This window comes from Henckelia pumila, chromosome 1 (genome assembly GCF_033568475.1).
Source record: "Henckelia pumila isolate YLH828 chromosome 1, ASM3356847v2, whole genome shotgun sequence".
In the NCBI taxonomy this organism is placed as follows: domain Eukaryota; kingdom Viridiplantae; phylum Streptophyta; class Magnoliopsida; order Lamiales; family Gesneriaceae; genus Henckelia; species Henckelia pumila.
Genome location: NC_133120.1, coordinates 74,907,805 through 74,932,521, shown reverse-complemented (window position 1 = coordinate 74,932,521; position 24,717 = coordinate 74,907,805). Strand labels below are relative to the sequence as shown.

General features: G+C 36.0%; 2 protein-coding genes across 6 annotated transcripts; both read right to left on the bottom strand.

The window, feature by feature from the left end:
* Positions 1-734: 734 nt before the first annotated feature.
* On the bottom strand, positions 735-8,561 carry LOC140888506 (tubulin gamma-1 chain). 4 transcript variants are annotated; one of them, XM_073296198.1, is made up of 12 exons: positions 8,336-8,561; positions 7,406-7,606; positions 7,184-7,295; positions 6,543-6,943; positions 5,753-5,806; positions 5,584-5,688; positions 3,467-3,541; positions 3,341-3,385; positions 2,235-2,363; positions 1,755-1,856; positions 1,600-1,677; positions 735-1,085 (listed from the first exon to the last, which is right to left on the bottom strand). In XM_073296198.1, exons 1-11 carry the CDS (start codon positions 8,462-8,464, stop codon positions 1,609-1,611), a joined length of 1,422 nt encoding a protein of 473 aa, XP_073152299.1. In that variant the 5' UTR covers positions 8,465-8,561; the 3' UTR covers positions 735-1,085; positions 1,600-1,608. The 4 variants fall into 4 exon arrangements, with proteins under 4 accessions (XP_073152299.1, XP_073152306.1, XP_073152309.1 ...); XM_073296205.1 differs by having other exon boundaries at positions 735-1,057; XM_073296208.1 differs by having other exon boundaries at positions 735-927.
* Positions 8,562-9,626: 1,065 nt separating this feature from the next.
* Positions 9,627-13,517, bottom strand: LOC140874780 (membrane-associated progesterone-binding protein 4). Of its 2 annotated transcripts, none has more exons than XM_073278173.1 (8): positions 13,342-13,517; positions 13,155-13,237; positions 12,935-13,006; positions 12,207-12,244; positions 11,477-11,520; positions 11,069-11,115; positions 10,491-10,665; positions 9,627-9,928 (listed from the first exon to the last, which is right to left on the bottom strand). In XM_073278173.1, the coding sequence occupies exons 1-8, from the start codon at positions 13,441-13,443 to the stop codon at positions 9,761-9,763; spliced, it is 729 nt and encodes a 242-aa protein (XP_073134274.1). In that variant the 5' UTR covers positions 13,444-13,517; the 3' UTR covers positions 9,627-9,760. The 2 variants fall into 2 exon arrangements, with proteins under 2 accessions (XP_073134274.1, XP_073134275.1); XM_073278174.1 differs by having other exon boundaries at positions 13,155-13,231.
* Between the last annotated feature and the right edge of the window lie 11,200 nt (positions 13,518-24,717).

The following is a 24,717-nucleotide window of genomic DNA, read 5'->3' as shown; positions in this document are numbered from 1 at the left end:
TAAAGTTTATACATACGACAGCGTGATTAACAAAATACAAAATGTAAACAACATTGTCCTATAATAAATTCTCACTTAACATATATAGTGATTATATTTTTTTTTTTTACGGTAAAATTAACATATAAAATTGATTAATTAATATTTCGAGAGTTGGATAGTTGAACGAAAATTAAGACACAGTTCTTCGTATAAATTGAAAATTAATGAAACTGAATTAAGATATAATTTAAATCCTTGATTTGAATTAGACAATCTTTTTTTCTGAATTTATGTGTAGTACATGATATAGCTTGACCTCAACTCTGATGGAAACTAAGACTTAATTTGGAAGTTGAAAGGGAAAAGAAGAGGAGAAAAAAAGGTGGGAGAAAGGGAGAAAAGTTAAATGATGTATTTCTTTGTTTTAGAGTTAAGAAAGAAAATGAGTTAAATTTATTTAACATTAATTTTTTTTTGTTTGTTGTTTCCTCCCATTTCCGTCCACTTTTGGAAGGTAAATTTTTTGGATGAGATGGAGAAAATTTTCCTCTATATTCCTTTCTTTTCCTTCCTTTAAAAAACTGCCAAACAATCAACTTTTTAAAATTTTATTTCATTTCCCTTCTTTTCCTTCCAAATCACATCTCCCAAATGAAACCTAAGTTACTTCAATTCGGTTTAATACGTTGTTACAATTGGACTTGTAATTTCACTATGAAATTGTACAAATTTACCTACATTTTCTTGCACAAAGCTTTGTCCCAATTCATTCGACACAACCCATGCACACCATAATTCATGATTCAACATAACCACCAATGGATTCTTTCACAGCCAATTACAAAGAGAATTTACAAACGATATTAGCACAAAGCCAATTTCAGACTCGCATTACATTTTCAACCAGTTTCTAAGAACAGAAACACACTCCCTCGCAACAAAAATCTGCCAAGAAATAAAAACAATTTCCTCAACCAGAGTAAAATAATGAACAATCTTGAAAATATGAATCTCGAGGCGTACGAGCAAGTACACGAAACTCGACCCAATCCATCGGAGCAAATACACAAGATGGCTTTGATCACGATGCAAAAAAATACGATCTGAGGTAAGAAGTTGTCCATGTTAAGATCTCCAGTAATTTATGGCTTTTACATCGATAAGGCTAGATGAATTATTAACAAACACTGGACACTCTTAGCTAGAATAGAACTGCCCTACACGTGTATGGGACGATATTAGATGCTCATTAACTTTTATCAATGTCATCCAACAACGATATGCAACTTGATGTAACTTTTGTCTACATAGAGCCTGAAATTTTAGTAATGCAACTTCTTCATATGGAAGGGCAACACAACATAAGAACACATAAACCAACACATAAACCGGACAAGAGATTGGTTGTATATAAAGCAGGAAAATTATCTGGCAACACAAAACCTCGTGGATCCAAAACTAAACAAACCCTGAAACATTGTTTTATCAATTTAGAGATGGCAAATAAACTAGAAGTTCTAAGAAAATGTGTCATCTGAGAAAGACAAGCTATTAGAGGTGCATAGGCTCAAAGAGGAGATGCAATCCAAACGGGTTAATATTAATCAAACTACAAACCTGGTAAGGTCACAGTTCTAATTTTGGCTCCACTGTCCCGCTGGTATTTCCTTCCCCCGACAGAACATGGTTTGGATCCTGCGAGTGTTAGTATAATATTAAAGTCAGATGCTGAGAGAAAAAAAAATTTAAACAATTAAGTTAAGACAAGCTACCTCCATCCCCCATTTGATGTAATCTGGGGACTCACACGCCTTGTACTCATCAACAAGACTCTCAATCACGTCTCTAGATTCATCAAATTCCGAAAGATCATCCTGAACATTGTTTACAGAAGAGGCTGAAGAGCATAAGGCAGACTGACGAAAAAAATTAAAATTCTGGAAAATTAAGCAGGTATCATTCCTCACTAGCCAAGAAAGAGTACTGAACCTAGTTGAGGACAGAAATGTTGCCCAACATTCATATTCAGAGTCTCGTGATATCTTTTCCAAACAGTCCAATCATGTTTTACAAGAGCTTTGCAAAAATAAGAAGCAAATCCACAAGACCTCAACCGTCTCTCTTTGATTAATTTTTTGCAGTACAGATTTAATTATCTTCAGGCCACAATGTACAAACAATCACATCCAGAAGGAATATAGCTTACAAAAAAAAGATAAATAATAACTCGAGGCAGATAAGGGATAACTTACGGCAAACATTGGGTGACTTTTGTAATTGTCAAGAAAAGCTTGTCTCTTTCTCAGCTTCTCATACTGGCTCAAACACTTGGAGAATAAGTGCCGAATGCCAGTGTGGCTGGCTAGCATGAGACCACTAACCTAAATACAAAAGGAGCATATTGTGGTGTTACTCAGTCATTCAAATCATAAGCTGCCTTAAGTTCAATATAAGAAAATGATAGAAAGAAATATGCAACTGTACAAGTTGTCTGAGTTTTGTAGACAAAACTTGAACAGCAAAAACAGAACTTAAAAGGTGGAATACTATTTAGGGTTGAGCATTAATTTCTCAGACAAAGATAAGCTGAAACACAATGCAATCTCTGGGATTGAAAACAAGTAAGAATCTTAAAAAAAACGTCAATAAATTGATATGGCACCTCACATGGTGTGACAAAAACACAAGAATGAATGATTGAATTCACATAAAGAAAATGAAGAAAAAGAAAAAACGCAAGCACTTAACAAGTTTCAACTTAACAATATCACCCCGTCAGATCAGAACCAATACGTTGTGCAAGGAGTAATTCATTGACGCCCTCGAAAAATCTTGGCTAAGGTACAAAACAACTTGACTTATAAAACATAAATAACATGAGGTAAAATCCACAAATCAAAAGAAGACAAAAACCAATAGGGCTACCAAAGTTCGCCAAAGTTGCTTTGCGGAAAGGAGGTCCGTAAGCAAGCAATCACAAATATCAAACAAACAGGACATGATGATTTCAAAATGTTTTACATCAATGAACAGAAAAACTTATGATAGGAAGTCCAAAGTGTATATTCTGCTGTTTCTTCTCCAACAACATTTTATCACTTTTGACACGAAGACCATCTAACAAGCCATGAGTCACAGGAATAAAACATAGAGCAAACAGGAAGAAAAGAAGGGAACATTAACAACCACATTGAGCAGATGAATTCCATCAAATTCATCATGTGTCATAACGTGAGATGAGATTGGCTTCTGGATGCGAACCATGAGACAGAATTTAGCAGCCAGTTAATGCCAGCTCAAAATGTTTCGACCCCTCGAAAAGAGATGAGAAAAGGAAACTAAACAATAAAAGGCTTACCCTATGAGCAGTCTGAACATAAGGAGATTTTCTTGACAAAGCAACCTGTCAATGATTACATTATTTCAAAGAATATAATTTACAGACAAAATAAATCAAACACCAATTGATAAGTGTGAAACATGCCTGAATGCTAGCAGGGCCCCAATCTATAAAATTAACTAGCTTCCTTTCACGAATCCTCTGTAAACTTTCATGAACCTGGTTTAAAATCATCCATAACATAAGTACATTAACCTTTGAAAATTATGGAAAACTATGTTGCATGGATACGGGTACGGATATCGTATCGGATACGACATGGATACGGCGATATGGAAAATTTTTAAAATATAAGACACGATACGGCTAGGATACGGCCATTATTAAAAATTATAAAAATATTTTATATATATATATATATATAGAGTAATTTTCAGCTGCCCAACCATTCCTGCCCAATTCATCCCCGACCACTAAAACCCGCTACCCGGTTTTAGTTGTTTTTTTAAAAAAAAATTCGTATCACTAAAATCCACTACCGGGTTTTAGTTGTCGGGGATGAATTGGGCATAATTGGTTGGGCAGCTGAAAATTTCTATATATATATATATATATATATATATATATATATATATATATTTAGTATTAAAATTTTAGAATCCTATAATAGAAAACAATATTTCAACGATGATGAAAGAACGAGACCATGAAAGAAACGGGAAGGAAAAAGAATGAAGAAAGAATGACTGATGCTGGGCTTTTTTAGGCCCAATTCATTTAATTTATTTATTAATTAGTCCTCAGAAAGTTATTGTTTTTCAATTTAACCCTTGAAACTTTTAATTTTTTGCAATTCAACCCAAACGTGTCCCGAACCGTGTCCGACTGGTCACATTTTAAAAAAGTCAACGACACGGTTTTTGCCGTGTCCAACACGTGCATTTGCGTGTCGTGTCCGTATCCGTGTCGTGTCCGACACTTAAAAAAAAAAATTTGCCGTGTCCATGCTACATAGATGGAAAAACAAAATATAAAACAGAGGAGTGATACTAAATCGTCTAAAGATCATCATCCAATTTATAGAGCCACAGTGCAACAATCAAGCATGCATTTGCAATAGAAGCACAAAGCTTGACAAAGACACTAGGACAGCTATATCCACTTCAACTAGCATGTGAGTGTTTCTACTCGCATAAGTTTTCAACTTTCAAGTACTGATTCTTCAAGTACACTAAGTTACACAAATTTGGCAAACCAATCTTCTTCCTCGCAGGAACAGGTAATGTCAATTTCATATCTATTTTTGTACGCGTAATTCTGGTAAATTTTAAATGCACTTCCGTTGCAAAAAATAAGCAAAACTATGATGGTGCAACTGCACGACATAATACTTCGTCACACACTACTTTACATATCTAAGCAAAGTTCAGCAATGGTCATCTCTCTTTCTCGCACGCACATAGGAGGCACAAGTGATAATCGATTTAAATCGTGGCTCCAGAAGCCACAAGTTTGGAAGGACAAAATATCAACATATGCCTTGGAAAAATCAAATGGGCGGGCTCATCTAAGTTCCTTGAAGTGCATTCCCACCGTAATGAATCTTTGTCAGAAATAAAACCTCAAATGTTTCCTCCATGAATTACAACGTGACAGAAATTCTATACCTTTTGGACACGCAATATTTTAACAATTTTCAACAATAGCTTGATGCCCATTTACCATAATTGGTACATTCTGTCACGCCAAAGTTGAGAAGGTATGTGCTCAGTCACATTGAGAAGGTCAAATGGAGCACAAAATAGGCCTTTCTTTCACGGGGAATAAAAAGTTAAAACAAAAGTTGGCAAACTGAGGGTTTTATTTTAAGTACTGGATTACTTTTAAGCAAGTATTAGTTAATAAATTTTCCTGTAAGATCGTCATGGAAAAATTCAACATAGTTACAAAAATATTCTTTTTGAAAGTGCACTAATTTCTAGTTTATATTTACAGGAAAGCATGAAAATTTGGCCCCTCAACAAGAAACCAGCAGAAAGTTTGGTATATGCTTCTTGGCTAAGCAGAAGTCTTTGGATAGATTCAATATGAACGCATATGGATCCACGTTGCATTGTATCCAAAATGTTATATTAACCATTTGTACCGATCACTTTCATCACCAAAAGAACTTGTCTACCAAAATCTCAGTCAAAATCAAAAGTATATAAAACCTCCCTCCAGGAGTCATATTGAAGTTTATGGAGATTATAGATAAATACCTGAGTAGGATCCACTTCTCCCTGAATAATATTTAAGATGGATATGTATTTCGCCTGGCTTGCCTCTTTTGTACGAGCACAAGAAGAAACCATGATATTTTTTGCCTGCAATGGATATCATTAGAACCTTTGCATAAATGTATAACAGTTTGATGTTTAGTACTCTTGCCTGAAGAAGTCTTCTCATTACATCAAGCACAGTTGTTTTCCGAATGACATTAGCCTGCCAAAAAATTGATCATATTTGATTGAAATTTGAAGAAAAAAATGCCCTGCATTTTTTGTAGTGCCTTTCATAATGAATCAGAGATGATACGCTGTATCATCTACCAAAGAGATGAATTTTAATATGCATCATCTTGTTCAATTCAATATAATACATATAATGTATTGAATAAGATAAACATGTTGGTTGATGTATATGAGTTCTGAAGAAATATTTCTTGTGGTGTGAGGTGTTCGGAAACGACATCGGATTAAAGCTTCCAAGAATCACTTGCTAAATTTTGGTCCTATGCATAAAACACTTTCTATAAGAGATCAACAAGCCGGTAACTGATCAGAGGAAATTAAAACCTTCAATCTTACGGGTGAACATTAAAATTTTCAATTCGAACATTAACAAAGATTAATAATGGTGAGGGAAAAAGAGCACGAAGGATAATATTGGGATAATGTTAATTACTTTAACTAAAGTTCATGTGATCTCAGAAAATAAGTCGGGGTGGCATTACGTTTTTTAAAAATCTTTGTATAAGATCGTTTTAAAATCTTTAACAACACTTTCAAACATCTTAAAAACTCCTAAGCATCTTACAAGGTGCTTCAAACATAAACCAGCTCTAAATCACCATGACAACTTTCCAGGAGATAAAAGAAACAGCTTAATTGATCGTCACAGAATACAAACACCAAATAATCTGTCTTAACATAAACAACAGTAACCAATGATATCTGACCTGGCGTTCTACGGTAAGTGGTGTATATCCTGTCATTAAAAAGTGACATCGAGGAGTAGGGATCAATGAAGCAAGGAGGCCAACCAAGTCATTGTTCATGTATCCTGGATAGCGCAAGGTTGTTGTGCTTGCTGACATGACGGTAGAAACTAGAGAATTTGTTTGGGCAAAGGTGGGAGTTGAAATATGAAGTCGATCTACAGCAATTCTATTAAGGGAAGTATTATCAAGAACAACCACACAATCAGCATTTAGTGTCAGCCTCTTGAGCGTCAGAAGAGAGTTGTATGGCTGGACGACAACATCACTAGTTTCATTTTGGTTAGGAAACACGCTGTACGTCTGGACAAGTTTTTTACTATAGCGATCATTAAGAGTCTCCAAAAGATAAGAACCCATCCCTGCATGGAACATTTAATAATCATTGCAATAATCAGCAGAGTTAAAAGATGATGACGGTGTAACAGAAGACATGTGGCCATTGAAATCAAGGGAGGGAGGGAGGGAGGGGGGAGGAGACAGAGTGGCCGTGAACTACTGATTCAATATCTTTGTATACTGTGGTATTAATATTATAATTGCTCTGACTAAAGGGCAAGAACTTAAACAAATTACAAATTCATAGAAAAAAGGTAAAATACCTGAGCCTGTTCCCCCGGCAATAGAATGGCACAACACAAAACCCTCGAGACTATCACTCCCATCCGCCTCTCTGTCGATCATGTCCATTAGATCCTCCTCATATTGCTCACCCTAATCAAAACAATGCCAGTTGCATCAATGATAAGAAACAATAAGAAAATTCACTAGGCGTCCAAATTGCAATAAAGAAAAAAAAATTAAAGTCTAAAAAAGTATCTAACCTGATGGTACCCACTGGCCCAATTATTCCCAGCACCCCCACCGTGATCCGCAATAAACACGTTTTCGTGATTATAGAGATTCCTGTATTCACTGTTTTGTATTCCATTAATCACCCTAGGCTCCAAATCCATAAGTACAGCACGTGGTACATAATGTTGGTCATCTGCTTGATAGAAAAACACATCTTTACGGTCACCTCCCTGCATGTTTAGAGAACTAGTTCGTCAGAACATTGTACCAAGACTGGCTGGATTGAAATCAATCTGGACATGATGCCACAGCTATCTGTCTGTAGATAAGAATCTAGTCACAACATCTCAATAAGGAAAGAACCCGAGCCAGTTACAACTTTCATAGCACCCGTATCTACCAAATCTAACACAATCCATAAGGAAAATTAGAAAAAATTCAAAAAATTAAATTCAAAAAAACTCCAGTGAAACCGTCTCGCGTATAAATTTTGTGACACGGATCTCTGACCCTACCGAATACATGAAAAGCATAACATTTTATGTCTAAAATATTAATTTTTAGCTGTAAGTATGGACTAGGTCGACCTGTCTCTCTCTCTCTCACACACACACATGTTCTTTAGACATTCTCACCAGAGACTTGCTAAAAATTAAAACATACATTTGGCCCCTTTCCATCGCCTGAAAAACCTCCAATTCACAGGTGTGCTATGTATTTTGACGGTATCACACACTTCAATTCTATTTTAATTTCCATTAGTAATAAAACGCTCTTTGGAAAGTAAATGGCCACCAACACACAAAGAATAAACACTACTCACTGCACTAACAATCATTATACACCTTTCCACACGGCGGTGGAAATGATGAACAGTTATCAAAAAAAGAACTCTGTATGTGCTGCCTTCAAAGCATAAAAAGCACCAGATTGTGAAAAGCATGGAGTGATGAATGAACCTGGGTGGCAAAGTCCTCGAGAATTCCTTCTCTGCTGATGCCATGTTCGAGGCAGAGCTGCTTCCAAAACTCCATCCCGATCTGATTCCCACATTGTCCCACCTGCAACGTGATGATTTCCCTCGGCATTTTCCGAAAAATGCAATTAGGGTTTTAGTTCGCAATTGAAGTGTGCTTCGGGTAAAAGGCCAATTGGCAGATGGGGGTTTATGGGTGCCGGGGAGGGGGGAAAGTGGCTGTTTCGTTTGTTTTTAAAATTTTCATTTTTTTTGTCATATTATTATTAGCACTCTAAAATGATTTTTATAAAGTTTTTAAGATTTAACTATAATAAATATTTAAGTACGATTATATTTTTATTTTTAAAATTTATGCTATTTGATAATAATTTTTTGATACATATTTTAAAATTAGATAACAAATTTGATGATTTACCAATATTTGATTTTTTCGTGGATTTGAACTAGGGGTGCAAACGAGTCGAGCCGAGTCGAGTATCACACTACTCGAGCTCGAGCTCGACTCATATTTAACTACTCGAGCTCGATCGAGTAGTTAATTTCGTACTCGAGCTCGTCTATATCTCGAGCTACTCGAGCTCGAAAATTATATATAATTATATATAAATATATATAAATAAAAAATTATATGTATAAATAAATAAATAAAATATTATATACATTATATTTATATATATATTTATATTATATTTTATATTTATATGTGTTTTCGAGTAGCTCGCGAGCTACTCGAGCACATATATTTCGAGCTCGATGGTATGTTTTCGAGCTCGAATCGAGTTTTGACCGAGCTACTCACGAGTAGCTCGACTCGTTTGCACCCCTAATTTGAACATGAGTTAATAACAACTAAAATCAAATCCACGAGTTAATAACAACTAAAATCATAATTGGATATATATATATATATATATATATATATACACACTACCCACTATATGTTTGTTCATGTCAAATGGTTAGTTCAACTCTATTTTTAGGATATTATTATTGTTATTCAATCGTTATTGCAATTTTTCATGTGATATAATATATTTATCCGCGTGAAAATATGAAGTAATTATTGAATCAACTTTTGAGATATTATCCAAGGATATGGTCAATAAATCCAATGCAAATATTAAATTGTTTACGTGTATGAATTGTGGAAATTGTTATAAACAATTATGGAAAATTAAAAATTCAAGAACAAATGCATTTATATAAATCTGGGTAAAATTTCTGTATACAGATCAATTTGACATGGAATAAATTCTCTAGGCTCAAATTCGAAGCATAATACAAACATTTATAGATGATTCGAAGTGACTAACTAAAACCACAATTCTTGACACCGTTCAATCTACAGATTCTGATTTATGCAGAAAACAAGAAATGGTAAATGATTCAAAAATATATAACTTGGTTATAGTCGACAGTTCTTGGCGAAATAATCGCATCCGTCGTAGACTTCCAAACCGGCCTGCCCGAGTTCATCTTCTTTAAAGCAAGCACAACGCTTGCTCATTTTCCCAGTCAAAGCTATTTCTACTGGTCTCTGAACTAACCTTGGGTATCCATCATCGCACCACACCTGAAACAATTTGTCCGAGTTCAGAAACACCAATTCACACGCAACTCAATCGTTGTATGAATTAAAAAACAAAGGAATATTGGGTGTTAATTCTTTAAAACTGACAGGAGGTTGAACCAACCAAGGTGAATGATGAGCTGGGGATACGTCCTAGTTATGGTTATAAGCGAGCTTGATCAAAGTTCGACTTAAATGGCATCAAGTTTGAGTTTTAACTCAAATAGCAATTTGATTGAACACGAGTACAATTTCTTAGGTTCAAGCACCTGTTGGCAGTCGAGCTCAAGATATTTTTGTTGATATTATTCAAAAATCATTGTTTTAACCTCAATATTTTTGGGGATCGAACTTGAATAGGCAGGGTCCAACTCTGCTCTGATGGCCCCTAGTTCAAGTGCACCACATAATAATAAAGCTCAAATTTTATGAGCCCCGAGATTGCTCGGTATTTTATATACCAGAACTATCCTTATTGAACTGTTAGCAGGAAATAAACGGATGCACTCAAATAAGAACACTGGCTCGTTCGAATGTCAATTAACGAAATAAAGGGAGGTCATACCTCTGAACCTTCTTCCTGACTCCATCTTGAGTTACAGCTAGCTACTTTAGCCTCTTCTTTCTTCTGTTTTTCAAGCAGCTGTGCCCCTCTAGCCGCCTTTGCTTCAACCCCTTTTAAGTATTTTGTGGGGTTGCCTTCACCGTCATAATAGCGACCAACTAACTTACCCACAAATCTGTCAAAAGTCGAGGGGAATGTCATACTAAATTGAGCAAACTATGCATTTGTTTCATTTGATTGGTTCCAAAATACGATATATAGATTAAAGTCACGTCGCATATGTAATCCTTAAGCATGTTGCATAAAATCGATTGTAGGAGTTCTGGTCTTCGGCGCTATTGGTTTCATCTGGTAAAAAACACAGTAACTTCAAGAATATCGTCGATTGATTTTGAATTCTTACGATTTGTTTCACTAGACTTTCACACGGAACAAAGTGCGAACGAAATAGAAAAATGACATTACATGAATATTTGAATAATCAATAAGCACACAGCATGCGGTATCATTGTTGAGCAAATAAAGTAGCCAGTTATTTTTATTTTATTTTTTTAAAGAAAAGTTGAAACATCACTCACGTGTATGTTTTGAAGTAGAAATCTCTCCATTCAACAATGCTTTTCACCTATAAATGTTAATCACAGAGATGGAACAATGACAGTCATGAGAAGGAGAAAAAGGACAAGTTCAAGAAACAGTATTGCGAATGGGACAACTCATATCTAATAGATATTGAAGGATACAGCAGCGTGGTGGTAAAAAGGTATGCATGCGAACCAAAAGATAAAAGAAATTTGCAGATCAGTCAGTAATCTTAAATGAATGAAACTTCTGAACTCTTATATATTCATATACAGATTCCCAGACAAACTTTTTCAAGTGATGAGATCGTTAGAGGCAGCATGCTTGTAAGTTATAATACAGCATGATTACAACATGCAAAATGAAAAAGCTTGAGAAGATAATCATGACAGGACATAAATTACCTCAGTGCTAGACAAACCATGCAGTGTGTCAGTAAGTCCCTCTCCTGCTTATATGTGCAAAAGAAAGTTTAGAGAACAAACTAAAGTAAGACAACGATGCGATCACAGGGCTTTTTGGTGGGCTTTTTTTATCACAGAAGTCAGCTATAGGCTACATTGTTTCATCACCCCCAAGTGCTGGAGGACATGAAATGCACCAGAAAAAATGATAAACTCTACATCTTACACAAAGTAGGCGACTAAATACTAATAGCAATAGAAGACTCATCCATGATAAAGTACCAAAACAATATACCTTACAAACCAAAACAAGGTCTTAATTGACAAAATGTATTTTTTAAATGCAAGTGATGGTTATTTCATAAAGGTGATAATTATATAAATAGAGATTGACTAAATGTGAGAATGCTTCAAAAAGTCAGGTAATTTTTTATATTGAGAAGAATTGAATCGTTCTGAGCATTTGTCATTTGTGTTCATAGACTAGTGGATTTGATGGGATGCAAGGACAAGAACAAGAAAAAAGTGGATTATAATTTTTACAAATGGTAATATATGTTACTAACTTCTCATCTTGTCGTCCTGCTCAAAAATGACATTTATCTGATCAGGAATGGAATTACATGTTGTTGGTACAAGGATACAAGAGAAATAAGTTGAACTATTATCCAAATCTCAGGAAGAAAAAAGAAGAGGACCGGGGTTGAAAGGGAGAGTTTAAGTTAAATACCTGTAAAATTTCCAGAAACAAATGCGCGGGAGGCATCCCTAAGCAAATCGCCATCAAGATGAAAAGAGATTCAATAATGTTGAAAACCAAAAATCCACCAGAATTGAAAACCGATCAAGAAAAAAAAAGGACAACACTGAAGCACTTCCAGACATATTTTCTTTGAGAGAAGAAATCATAGCATCTGAAGACCGAGCAGCTACATCGGACGGTAGGGGCAGGTGTAACTTCGCACCGACATCAACTTTAGTGGTTGTCATATGCTAGTGTGATTTATGCTAAATGAAGAAATAAAATACCAACAGCATTTAAAGTGTGATACACTTGCAATTGATAGAACACTGCTAAAATGCATGTACGAGACAATTTGTTCAACGTGTTCAAATCAAACATCTCAAGACAACTGTTTTGCAGCTATGATGCAAGTTAATAACTTAAAACTGATTAGTGAAAGTAATTACATGAATGCATATGCAGGCCTTCAATTTCTTGGCTACATAAACTATAAGCAATGCCAAGATCAACTATTGTAGATGAAGTGAACATATAAAAAGCATACCTACTCACAAAAACAAGCACACATACAACAAATCCATACTCGATCATGGGCATGCATTAGCACATCATATCATTGCAGATACACATATATTCCCACTTAGCAACAGGATATTAGCATATAAACTTAGAAAATAAAAAATGCATCACGAAGAACATAGAATTCAGCCTACCTTCCCGCGAAATGGTTGTAGCCTCCTCCAGCACCATAATGATCTCTTCCTTTGGTCACATCAAACACTGACCTAAATCATTGAAGAAAATACAACATCAAAAGATAATGATAAAAAAGACGACCCATTTATCAAAACGGGAAAAATAAACAAATGCCAACGAATCAAACTCGGTCTTGTAGAGAAGAACAAAAACAAAAAAAACAAAAAAAAAATGTACCCCAGAATTCCAAGAAGTATAGGCAACCCAGTATCAGTTCCATTGAACGGAGCCAAATCCTCCACGGTGAATAATCTCTGCCCCTTGAGGTTGAAAATGAAAACAGGGTGAAAACCCGGCTGTTAGAGGTCGTAAACATTGAATAAAAATCTGTAGAAACACCCAAAAAACACCACTTTAAACTTACGAGTGGAGTGAGATTGGTGGAAGAGTTGGGGAACAATTTGAAGACGATGAAGGAGACGAGAGCTAAAAGAAGTGGGATCCCGAGAAAGGGGGACCAACGCATTTTCCTGAAGGAGATACGAGGATTTGCCGATTCGTATGTTGAACGTTGATTGTTTGAAGGGGCTCTGCTCTAGCTGAACTCCACAATGTTTGCTGTGTAATGATGTTACGTTAGGATATAAAAGTTATTGATTAAAAAAGCAATTACATCCAATTTTTTAAAGTCCTTTAATTAAAAAAACAGAAGTCGTTTGGATAAATGTTAAAAAATAATTTTTTAAATTAAAATATAAGTAAAAGCTAAAAATTCAAAATTTTTTGTTTTTAAAAATGTGTTTATTTGGGCTTAAATAAGTGTTTTTTTTAAAACGACTATTGTAGTCAAACACATAATTTTTTAAGAAAACACTTTTAAAAAAATAAGTGTTTTTTTCTAAATTATCTACTATTCCCAAACGGGCTCATAATAATTCTCTTATTCAAAATTAATAGACAATTTCCTACTGTAAATATATGTAATTTAATAGTCACTCGTCTCATATCAATAGACAAACGTGTGTTTTCACACGTACTAAAAAAGTGTTTAGTAAATTGAATTTGTTGAAATTACAAAGTTTTGATAATTGACTCAGATTTATAAACTTTAGAGATCAACTGATCAAATACCGAACACAAAAGACACTAACTGACCGAAAATTCTCAAAGAAAAATCAAGAGATCAATTGAACTCATAATCGATGAATAAATGATGAAATGAATATATATTGATGTAACCAAAAAAATACAAATACTGGTACGTAAGGTCTGTAGTCGGAACCTTGCAACGTAGAGCACTCACATAGCGTAAGGTGAACACGTAGCGTAGAGTGAACCTCGCAACGTAAGATAAACACGTAGCGTAGAGTAGACCCTGTAGCGTAAGGTAAACACGTAACGTAGAGTGAACCCTGTAGCGTAAGGTGAACCTTGCAGTGTAAGCTGAAACTTCGTGGATCGTCATCTGCGTCACAAACAAACTTCAGAGGCGCCGAGCGGTACCCCGACGTAGGCACTCCAACGCTCAAGTCAGCAAAGAGCACAATGATAATCTCTCAAAATAAGAAAGCTCAAGTTAGAGAGAAAAAATGAGAATGTACCCTGGATATAAGATAGACACATCTATTTATAGATATTTTAGGAGTGCTTCGCGGGATTGGGCCCTTGTATCTTAGGCTCATAAATTTGGGCTTATTTTTATTAATTAACAAATTGTGCTTCCATCCCATCATTAGCCCCCCACTCTTGAGTGAATTCATTAATGGAGACGTTCGAGAGTATATTTGTGGAAAAATAATAGAATTTATCTTAAGAGTCCCTCATTAGATGACGATCTTGAATCAAGTGAAGTGTAGCCATAATAGGTCTTTGACTTGGCATGATGTCGGTATCTATGTGAGGTGTTGGATGACATACTCATGAAACTGACATTCGCATGATTATTATCTTTCGCGCATTTGTTGATGTATGTTGCGCTTTGTAATGCTTAACTGGTGTGTACTTGAGAGGAGATCAGTCTCTCAAGATTTTGTCTCAAGGGGAAGTCCTAAACCTACCTTATAGGTGGTTAGGTATCCCGGGACTCGTGTTCGTCATTGACCTCTTATGGAGTCGTTGTTTTTGGGTTTATTAACCTGTAACGACTACCTGGATCGGTGACGTTTTCGTTAAGCATGGAGAATGAGAGAAATTTTTATGGTGCATAGTAAACCAATGTGTGTTCGATAAAAGAACTTTTAACTTTATCGAAACTGGTCTTTATGAAACTGCATAACATAAGGTGAGGAGTTGACGATATATGAACAAAGTTGCGACTCAATTAAAATAGATCTTAAGAATAAAATCTTTTCAAACTCTCCACATTCCACGGTCGGGGGAGTATTCTTCCATCGGTGTGTTGGAGTCGATAAGTGCCCATCTTGATGATTTCAATCACTTTATGTGGCCCTTCCCATTATGGATCGAACTTTTTCAACCGGGTGTGAAACATCCGCTCTTCTCATAACAAGATCTCTTACTTGGAAATATCATGGTTTTACTCGATTATTGTGTAAGCTTTAGCCATGCGAGCCCTATAACTTTCTGCGCGGAGTGATTCTTCTTATCGCAATTCATCGATTAAATCAAAAGAGTGTCGAAGTGCTTGATCATTCTGGGATGATTCATATTGTTTGACCTGCCAAGAGGTCTCTCCTATTTCTGCTGGAGCTACAGCCTCAACGCCGTAAGCTAGATTGAATGGTGATTCTCCTGTTGATGCACAGGGTGTCGTTCAGTACCTATAGTACGCTTGGTAACTCTTCTACCCACTTTTCTTTAGCATTACCAAAGCAGGTTTTAAGATGCTACAACATTGTTCGGTTAGTAACTTCTGTTTGTCCGTTAGCCTATGGGTTGCCGACTGATGTGAAAAACTGATAGATAGACAGGTCTTTGCACCATTATTTTATCTTTGCTCCAGAAAATTGGGTTCCATTATCTGTGATCAATGCTCGGGGAATTTCAAACTTGCACACTATGTTTTTCCAAAGAAAACCGATGACATCTTTTTCGGTGATTTTTTTCAGTGACTCCGCCTCGACCCATTTGGTGAAATAATCTACTGCCACAATAAAGAATTTTCTTTGAATTTTAGCAGGAGGAAAATGGCCTACAAGATCCATTCCTCACTGGGAAAAAGGTAATGGGCTATCCAATGGTTGTAGCAATGTTGCGGGCTGGTGGTGAAGATTGGCATGTTCTTGGCATGGCCGACAATGTTGGACGAGTTTCAAATCATATTTCTTCATGGTAGGCCAAAAGTATCCGTGACATAATGCTTTGGCAGCCAGTGATTTCCCCCTAAATGATTTCCACATATTCCTTCGTGAATCTCACGAAGAACGTAATCTGCTTTACTTGAAGGGAGACATTTCAGGAATGGCTGGGAGTAACCTCGCTTGTATAATTCTCCATCTATGATGGCAAATCTGGCGGCTCGCACTTTTAACTTTCGTGCAGTGGTAGGATCTTCACGGCTTCTTCCTTACCGAGCGTCAGGAATGTTATCTTTCGACTATCGATGTTTGGCTAAGGAGATTGCTAGTTTTGCTAAACGGTCAACCTCTTCATTTTCATTCCTGGGTACTTATTTTATCTAGTAGTTCTCTAGCCGGTCAAGGAGCTCGTTAACTCGAGTCAAGTATGTGCGCTACTTTTCTTCTTTGGTTTCATAAGTGCCATGAACTTGATTCACTATTAGCTGGGAATCACTGTAAACTATCAACGTTGTTGCTCCAATCGAGAGAGCCACCTTGATGCCAATGATGAACACTTCGTATTCAGCTTCATTTTTTGATGCACTTAATTGAAATCTTACAGCATATTGGAACTTGTCTTGTTGAGGGATTTCTAGCACAATTCTGTATCCACTTCTATGCGATATGGAGAATCCATCTACATACAGTGTCCAGGTTGAGGCTGAGGATTCTGCATCAGCAGTTGTCATTCCAACAAGAAAATCGGCAAGAACTTGCACTTTAATAGTCGAGTGAAGCTGGAACTCAATTATGTACTCACTCAATTCGATGACGCATTTAACCATTCTACCAGATGCCTTCAGTCTGTCAAGCACTTTCTTGAGCGGATGATTGGTCAGTACCACCATTTCATGAGATTGGAAGTATGGACGTAACTTTCTTGTTGTAGTTACTAAAGCTAATGCTAGCTTTTCTATGTTGGTGTACCGAAGTTTTGCTCCTTGTAATGTTTGGCTTGTGTAATACATGAGTTTGAACTCTCTTCCTTCTTCAACTATCAGTACAACACTAATTTCTTCGGATGATATTGCTAAATAAAGTAGCAAAGTATCTTATTCACGAGATTTGGTTAGGAGTGGCGGTGTTGATAGATATCTCTTCAAATCTTCATATGTTTTTTGACATGCTTCGGTCCATTGGAATCTCTTTCCTTGTCGTAATATTTTGAAGAATGGCAAACCTTTGTTTGCAGAACGAGAAATGAAGCGTTTAAGGCTGTTATTCTTCCAGTCAAATTTTGCGCTCTTTTAATGCTCCGTGGGGGGTTGCATGCCTAGAACAACTTTAATCTTTTTGAGATTCGTCTCTATTCCTCTTTGTGAAACCATGTAACCCAAAAAATTTCCACCTCGCATGCCGAAAGAGCACTTTTCGGAGCTCAACTTCATGTGATATTTTTCCAATATTTCAAAACACACGGAAAGGTCCTCCACATGTTTGTTTGCTTGGATGCTCTTAACTAGCATGTCATCTATGTAAACCTTCATGTTTCGTCCAATTAAGTTTGCAAACATTTTATTCACCAATCGCTGATATGTGGCTCCAGCATTCTTGAATCCAAAGGGCATTACATCATAGCAATAGATTCCGCGATCAGTGATAAAACTTGATTTTGCTTGATCATTGGGGGCTGGGCCTATTTGATTGTACCATTGGTACGCATCAAGGAAGCTAAACAGCTCACAGCCTGCAGTTGAATCGACCAAGATATCTATGCGAGGCAACGAAAAAATATCTTTTGGACAAGCGTTATTTAAATCGGTATAATCTATGCAAAGACGCCACTTTCCTCCGGGTTTTGGAACCAATACGTCATTTTCTAGCCATTCTGGGTACGAAGTCGGTCTGATATATTTCATTGTTAAAAGCTTTTCAACCTTTGCAGCAATATGTTTGCTTTTGTCTGGACCGAAAGATCTTTTCCTCTGCTCGACTTGTTTCATTCGCTGGTCCGCATTAAGATGATGAAGTGCTAATTCTGTAGGTATAACTAGTAAAGCCTCATCACCTCAAGCAAAGACATCGACATTATTCTGCAAAAAGTTTTTCAAAGTCTTTTCCTCTTTTACTGGCAAATCTGATCCGATCTTTAGGATTTTCTTTGGATGTTCTTGCACTATCTCTATGTATTTGAGGGTTTTTGCGGCTTTCATTATCTCTTGATCTTCCGATTCTCTCTCGATAAGGTGTATGTTGTTTCGATCCTTATCATAGTCAAGCTACTGTTTCTTTCTTTTCAATGAGTTGTCACAAGGACCTGACTATTTAAGACTTCCCGTAGAGTTCCTTAGGATAGATGCATGGCATTATCGCAAGCCGACTATCTCTGATCGCCTCATCGATTTCGTCAAAAATTTAAAATTTCAATTTCATGATATACGTAGATGCTATTGCTTGAAACAACTTCAGACTTGGACGTCCAAGTATGACATTATAAGGTCAAATGACCTTAACAACTAAGAATTTAACCATTTTTGTGATTCGTCGAGGATATGATCCTAGAAAAAGTGGTAGTATGAGTTCCCATGCTGCTTAAACTGTCTCTCCCGCAAAACCGACGAGATGAGTTTTTACTTGCAATAGTTGTGTGTTAACGTTGTTTATTCTCATTTTCTGGAATGCCCCATAAAATGATATCTGCTGAACTTCCGGAGTCCACTAGTATCTTTTTCACCCAAAAGTTAGAAATTATGGCAGAAATTATTAGGGCATCGTTGTGTTCATCTCGAGAGGTTTCCAAGTCTGCATTTCCAAATGACACCTCTTAACTAGGTCTTGAAATCTCATGTACTGTTTGGGTGAAGAATGGGCGTGAGTATGAATGATCTTCTCTGGCTGCACGTGCTAAACTTTTCCAAGCATGATTTGTATTACCGCATGCAGTCCCTCCGGTTACGACAGATATTGTGCCTCTTGTGGGCATATTCACTTCTCTCTGATTGTTTTTGTACGTGTGTCCCCTTGCTCTTTATGTTCTTCACGTTTACGGTTGTCGTCGTGGTTCTTGTTATCTCGTTGTTGACTGCGAGACTTATCCACGTAATCGGTCAAGTTTTCTCGCTTGATTAACCTTTCTATTTTAGCAAGGAGGCTGAAACAATCTTCAATGGTGTGCCCTTTATCCTTGTAGAAAGGACAATACTTCTCCGATCGTTATCGTTTAGGGCTCTCCTTCATCGGACGTGAGTGCTGCATAACCCCTGTTGTTCAACCACAATCATTACGTCTACCATACGTGCATTCAGGGGGTGGACTGGAATTGGGGATTTGAGGCGTTCTTCTATCATATTTCCTCTTATTTTTTTGGTTTCTCCTCCTCCCTTCTTCTCTTCCCCAGGTATCGTGGCTCGATAGACTCTTCTATACGGATGTAATTTTCTTCCCATTCCAGTAATTTTTATAGGGTGGTTGGGGGATTCCCTGCAATCGACTCTTTGAAATTTCTGTATCGGAGGTTCTGTTGAATTATTCCTGATAGCAAGTCATGGTTAACATGAGAAACTTCATGGACGTCTTGTGTAAATCGTTGTACATAGTCCCATGATCCTTCTCCCTTCTTTTGAATGATTGTGAACAGATATGTTGCGGTTTTTGGATACTTTTTGTTGAAAAAAAATTGATGGAGAAAACGCTGAGTTAACTGTTCCAAGTTTTCAATGGTTCCGAAAGGTAGTTTGTTAAACCAAGAAAGTGTGCGCCCTGACAGAGTGGTTCGGAATATCTTGCAATAAGCAGCATCACTTATGTCATATAAATCTGCTTTCGCATAAAATCTGTATAGGTGATCTTGTGGATCACCTGTTCCTTCATATTCTGGAAGATTGGCGATTTTTATTCCTTTGGGCAATGATTCAGCTAGGATAGCTGTAGTGAATGGGTTGCGTCTGGCATGTAGAATTGCCAAGGATTTTTCTTCTTCATTCATTGGGGTGCTCTGAGCTTGACTCTGGGCCTCATCCTCTCTATGGGTTGTCTTCTTCTTGGAATTAAGTGGTGGAGTTTTTGCTTCATGTTTTTTTTTTGTGCGTCCTCTTTTGGGTTAGCGGTGGATAAACCATTTTCGTCGGCTATCTTTTCGGCCTTGTTATTTTGTTGGGACTCCAAGAATCTTGCCAATGCTTCACTCGCAGCGCGGGCGGCGGTCTCCTCTAACATGGTTTTCAATTCTGTCTGTGTAATCTGCATTGTCGATTGATGTGGTAGATCATCATTTTCAGTATCTTGAGAGTTGTGAGGCTGATTATCCATTCTCAGTGACGAGGTAAACAGTTTCCCACGAACGGCGCCAAGATGATGTAGCCAAAAAATACAAATACTGGTACGTAAGGTCTGTAGTCGGAACCTTGCAACGTAGAACACTCACGTAGCATAAGGTGAACACGTAGCGTAGAGTGAACCTCGCAACGTAAGGTAAACACGTAGCGTAGAGTGAACCATGTAGCGTAAGGTCAACACGTAGCGTAGAGTGAACCCTGTAGCATAAGGTGAACCTTGCAGTGTAAGATGAAACTTCGTGGATCGTCACCTGCATCACAAACAAACTTCAGAGGCGTCGGGCGGTACCCCGGCATAGGCACTCCGACGCTCAAGTCAGCAAAGAGCACAATGATAATCTCTCAAAATAAGAAAGCTCAAGTTAGAGAGAAAAAATGAGAATGTACCCTGGATATAAGATAGACACATCTATTTATAGATGTTTTAGGAGTGCTTCGCGGGCTTGGGCCCTTGTGTCTTAGGCTCATAAATTTGGGCTTATTTTATTAATTAACAAATTGTGCTTCCATCCCATCATATATATATATATATATTATGAAGAAACAAGTATTACTTAGAGATCGAAGCAGTTTGGCAGAGTTCAACTAAAAGTATGAAGACAACTCGATTCAGTTTATCAGAGATAAACTGAATCAGTTGGGCTTAACTAAAACCTAAGCCGATCAAGAATCTGTCCAAGCCAATCCAAATCAAACAGAACTCTTGTGGATACGTTTTTTCCGTACCAAGCAAAAGCGCCGAAAGCATAAATACATCAGTGTACGATGGTGCCATAGAATGTTGCAGAAAAGACAAGCTAACAGCCAATGATTTGAATTCAAATAGAGTCGTTGTCTGTGGATATAAATATCCAGTCATCTGATGATTCAAGCACCCCACTCCTCAAGAATTTTCGTATACACATTCAAGGCATCAGACATAAACTGAACTCATTTAGTTTACTCATTCAATCGAGAAAGCAATTCTATCGTTTGAGAGTCGAAGAACACAAGCACACATCAATCTAGTGAAGATCATTCAAGTTCTGAGTGTTGCGTTATTACCACTATTGTAATTGTTGTATCAGTTGAGGTGTTGCAAACTTCGTTGTAACAAGAAGCGATCGTGAACTGTTCTCTTGAGTGTTTCTAGGAGTTTTGAGATAGGTAGTGTATGTAAGTCCTAGTCTTGGGGTGAGATGTTGCAAGTTGATTGTAATAGTCAAAATCTTCTAGAGTGAATCCTTCTGAGGTGGAAGAAGGGGTGACGTAGAAGTCAATCTCCGAACATCCATAAACAACCATCTGTCTTATTCTTTTTCAGTTTATCGCTCTCACACACAGTTCATCATTAATATTAAGTTCAATCTACTAGTTTGCATCATTCCGCACAAATCAAGTTGTTTGCAAATTAGTATCGACAAACGAGAAGATAATCATTCAGTTGACCAACCTCAAATAAACCAATTTTAGAAGTTCGAGGGTCAACTTCTACAGTAGCTTGAAACATCAGTTTATCAAGCAGTTGATCAACCCCCACAACCGATCCTATCAGAATTTTAGAAAAAAATTTCTCATTTTACCCTTATTTAATAAAGATAAAGATTTAAATAAAATAAAATAATTATACAAATAGTTTATAACATTAATTTAATATGAATAAATTGATAAAAGAATATGAGAGATAACGTTGAATATAAAAACTAAACTATATATTTGGGACAGATGAAAAATGACATATAGCTTAAATGAGTTGGACGGAAGGAGTAACAGTGAATTAATATTTATCTAAAATAATAAAAAAAAATTGAATTTAAGTTAGTGTACTATATTAATAATTTCGATAAATTAATAAGATAACAGTTTTTTAGAAGATATTTGTATGGGCACATAATCTCACCAATATTATAAATAAAAAATTCACTAAAGTTATAAAAATAATTAGTATAATTTAATAGAGTATGATTATATTGTTTTTGTTTTCCATGAAATTTAATTATATTATTATTTTTGTTTATATGGTGAAATCAATTGATCAATCAGTACATTATATATTCTTTAATTATTAAAAAAAATGAGTATCTTTTTTATGGTAAAAAAGTGAGTATCGCTTATATATAATTATATATAAATCATTTTTATATATTAATACAAATAATATGATGCAAGTATTTTTTAAACACATCTCATTTATTCATACCAATCATGCCCTTAAGGTTTGCAAGGATTGGGAAAATAGATTAAAAAATTACGCAAAAAAGATTTAAAAAACAGGAGAGATGGGTTAAACATGGGAATATTCGACCCTACCCCATGGGTATTACCCCATAGCGTATGTGGCATGATTTAATTGGTGTATATCATGTGGGACCCACATGATTGAGTGGGTCCCACATGATATGCACCAATAAAATCTTGTCACCTACCCCATGGGGTAATACCCATGGGATAGGATCGAATCAACCGTTAAACATGTTATGTCTTTCCATTATGTACATTTAACCGATTTCGAAAAGCGTTCAAAAATTGGAGGATCAAAATGGGTTGATTGAAAATTGTGGGAAGAAATTGGGACCACGTAAAAAAAAAAAGACTAAATTAGGAATTATCTCCTATCAAAAGAAAGAGTAATACTCATTTTGGTACACGAACTATTGATAAAATGTCAAATTGGTACATAAATTATTATAAATGATTTAATTGGTACGTGATGAAATTAAAATGTCAAGTTTACCCTTAATCTAAATTGTTATTAAGTCCAAACACTATTTTTATTAGGTACGTAATTTTATTTTTAAAGTTATTTTTTGATCAGTTATAAAAATATCATATTTATTTAGAATTATATCATTATAAATAATTGTCAACTCAAATATCAACGACAAATATTGTAATATATTGATGAAAATATAATAAAATAAATATATGTCACCGGAGCCCGTTTATCTTGTTTTTAAACTGTTGAAGCAAACATAATCATCATTTTAGTTTTTTGAAATCCAGTATTGTTCGGTTGAGAGTTCAAAAAAATCAACATTAAAGATTTAAATAATGAAGAAACAAATCTCATAAAAAAATATCGCTCATTTCTTGATTTGCGTTGTTGGAACATACGTGGTTTTGATGTTGACAAAATTACATAAGCAAAATTCAGAGGTAAACTGCACTTGTCCACAAGCAGAACAGAAGAAGAAGACTGGACAAATTTTCGAGCAAAACTGCATACGTAAACTGAGTTGACTTTGACCAGAGTCCAATTGAAATTATCAAGCACTCAAGTCAACCAAACTATGTAGGGAGCTAAACTGAATCAGTTTCTCAGAACCAAACTGCTTCTACTGAGCCAAACTAAATTACCAAAGCTGAACGACTGCAAGACTGAAACTATCCAAAGACTGCGTTTCGCAAACTTAACTCACTACATCAGTATTACTTCTGCGGATAGACTTTTCCGTGCATAGCTGACGCCGCAAAAGCCAAAGCACAACAATGTACTATCATGTCAGAAGATGTACGAGGACAATACAAGATAACGACCACAATTTGAATTTGGAAGAGCTGTTGTATTCTGAGTATAAATATACATCAAGGGATGCTCAAAGAAGCATCAGGCTCCTCAGAAACAAATTCGCATATTCATTCAAGAATATATCAAGAAGCCGAATAACACAAGCACATATATAGGTGCATCAGATCAATTATGATCATATTGTGCTAAGTGTTGAGTTGTAATACAAATGTTATATTTGATTATCAGTTGAGGTGCTGTAAACCTCGTTGTAACAATAATCAGTCGAAGACTGAGTTCTTGAGTCTAGGAGTTTTGGGATAGGCAGTTGAGTGTAAGTTCTAGTCTTTGAGTGGGCTTTTGAAAAGTGTTGTAATATTCAAAGTCTTCTTGTAACACCCGATATTTTAAATACGTGAATTCGCATGCATAATTAGGGATTTTATTTATTTAGAATTTTAGATTATGGGTTAAAAAAAATTATGTGAAATTATTTGTGCATGTTTTAAGTTATTTTAAGCATTTAACCCATAATTAGTGATGTTCATGAATTATGGAAATTTAATGGTTTTGATCGCGTAGACAGGACCGTGGACGGACGAGATACCAAAATTCTTAGCCAAAAATATTTTGTGAATTTATGAGCCTTAAAATGATATTTTAAGGTATTTTGTCAAGAAAATTTTAGTATTTCATTATATATTTATTTAGGAGTTTATTTTTAACCAAAATAAGTCATT

What these genes read in the sequence shown, in the direction of transcription:
- LOC140888506 (XM_073296198.1), bottom strand. Translation starts at nt 8,464, where the DNA reads ATGCCGAGGGAAATCATCACGTTGCAGGTGGGACAATGTGGGAATCAG. An exon ending in GAGAAGTGGATCCTACTCAG is followed by an intron (nt 3,542 to 5,583) that starts GTATTTATCTAT and finishes ATTTTAAACCAG; the next exon opens with GTTCATGAAAGTTTACAGAG. An exon ending in ACATCAAATGGGGGATGGAG is followed by an intron (nt 1,678 to 1,754) that starts GTAGCTTGTCTT and finishes TAACACTCGCAG; the next exon opens with GATCCAAACCATGTTCTGTC.
- LOC140874780 (XM_073278173.1), bottom strand. Translation starts at nt 13,443, where the DNA reads ATGCGTTGGTCCCCCTTTCTCGGGATCCCACTTCTTTTAGCTCTCGTC. An exon ending in TGTTTCTGGAAATTTTACAG is followed by an intron (nt 11,521 to 12,206) that starts GTATTTAACTTA and finishes ACATATAAGCAG; the next exon opens with GAGAGGGACTTACTGACACA. An exon ending in ATGGTTTGTCTAGCACTGAG is followed by an intron (nt 11,116 to 11,476) that starts GTAATTTATGTC and finishes TAACATTTATAG; the next exon opens with GTGAAAAGCATTGTTGAATG.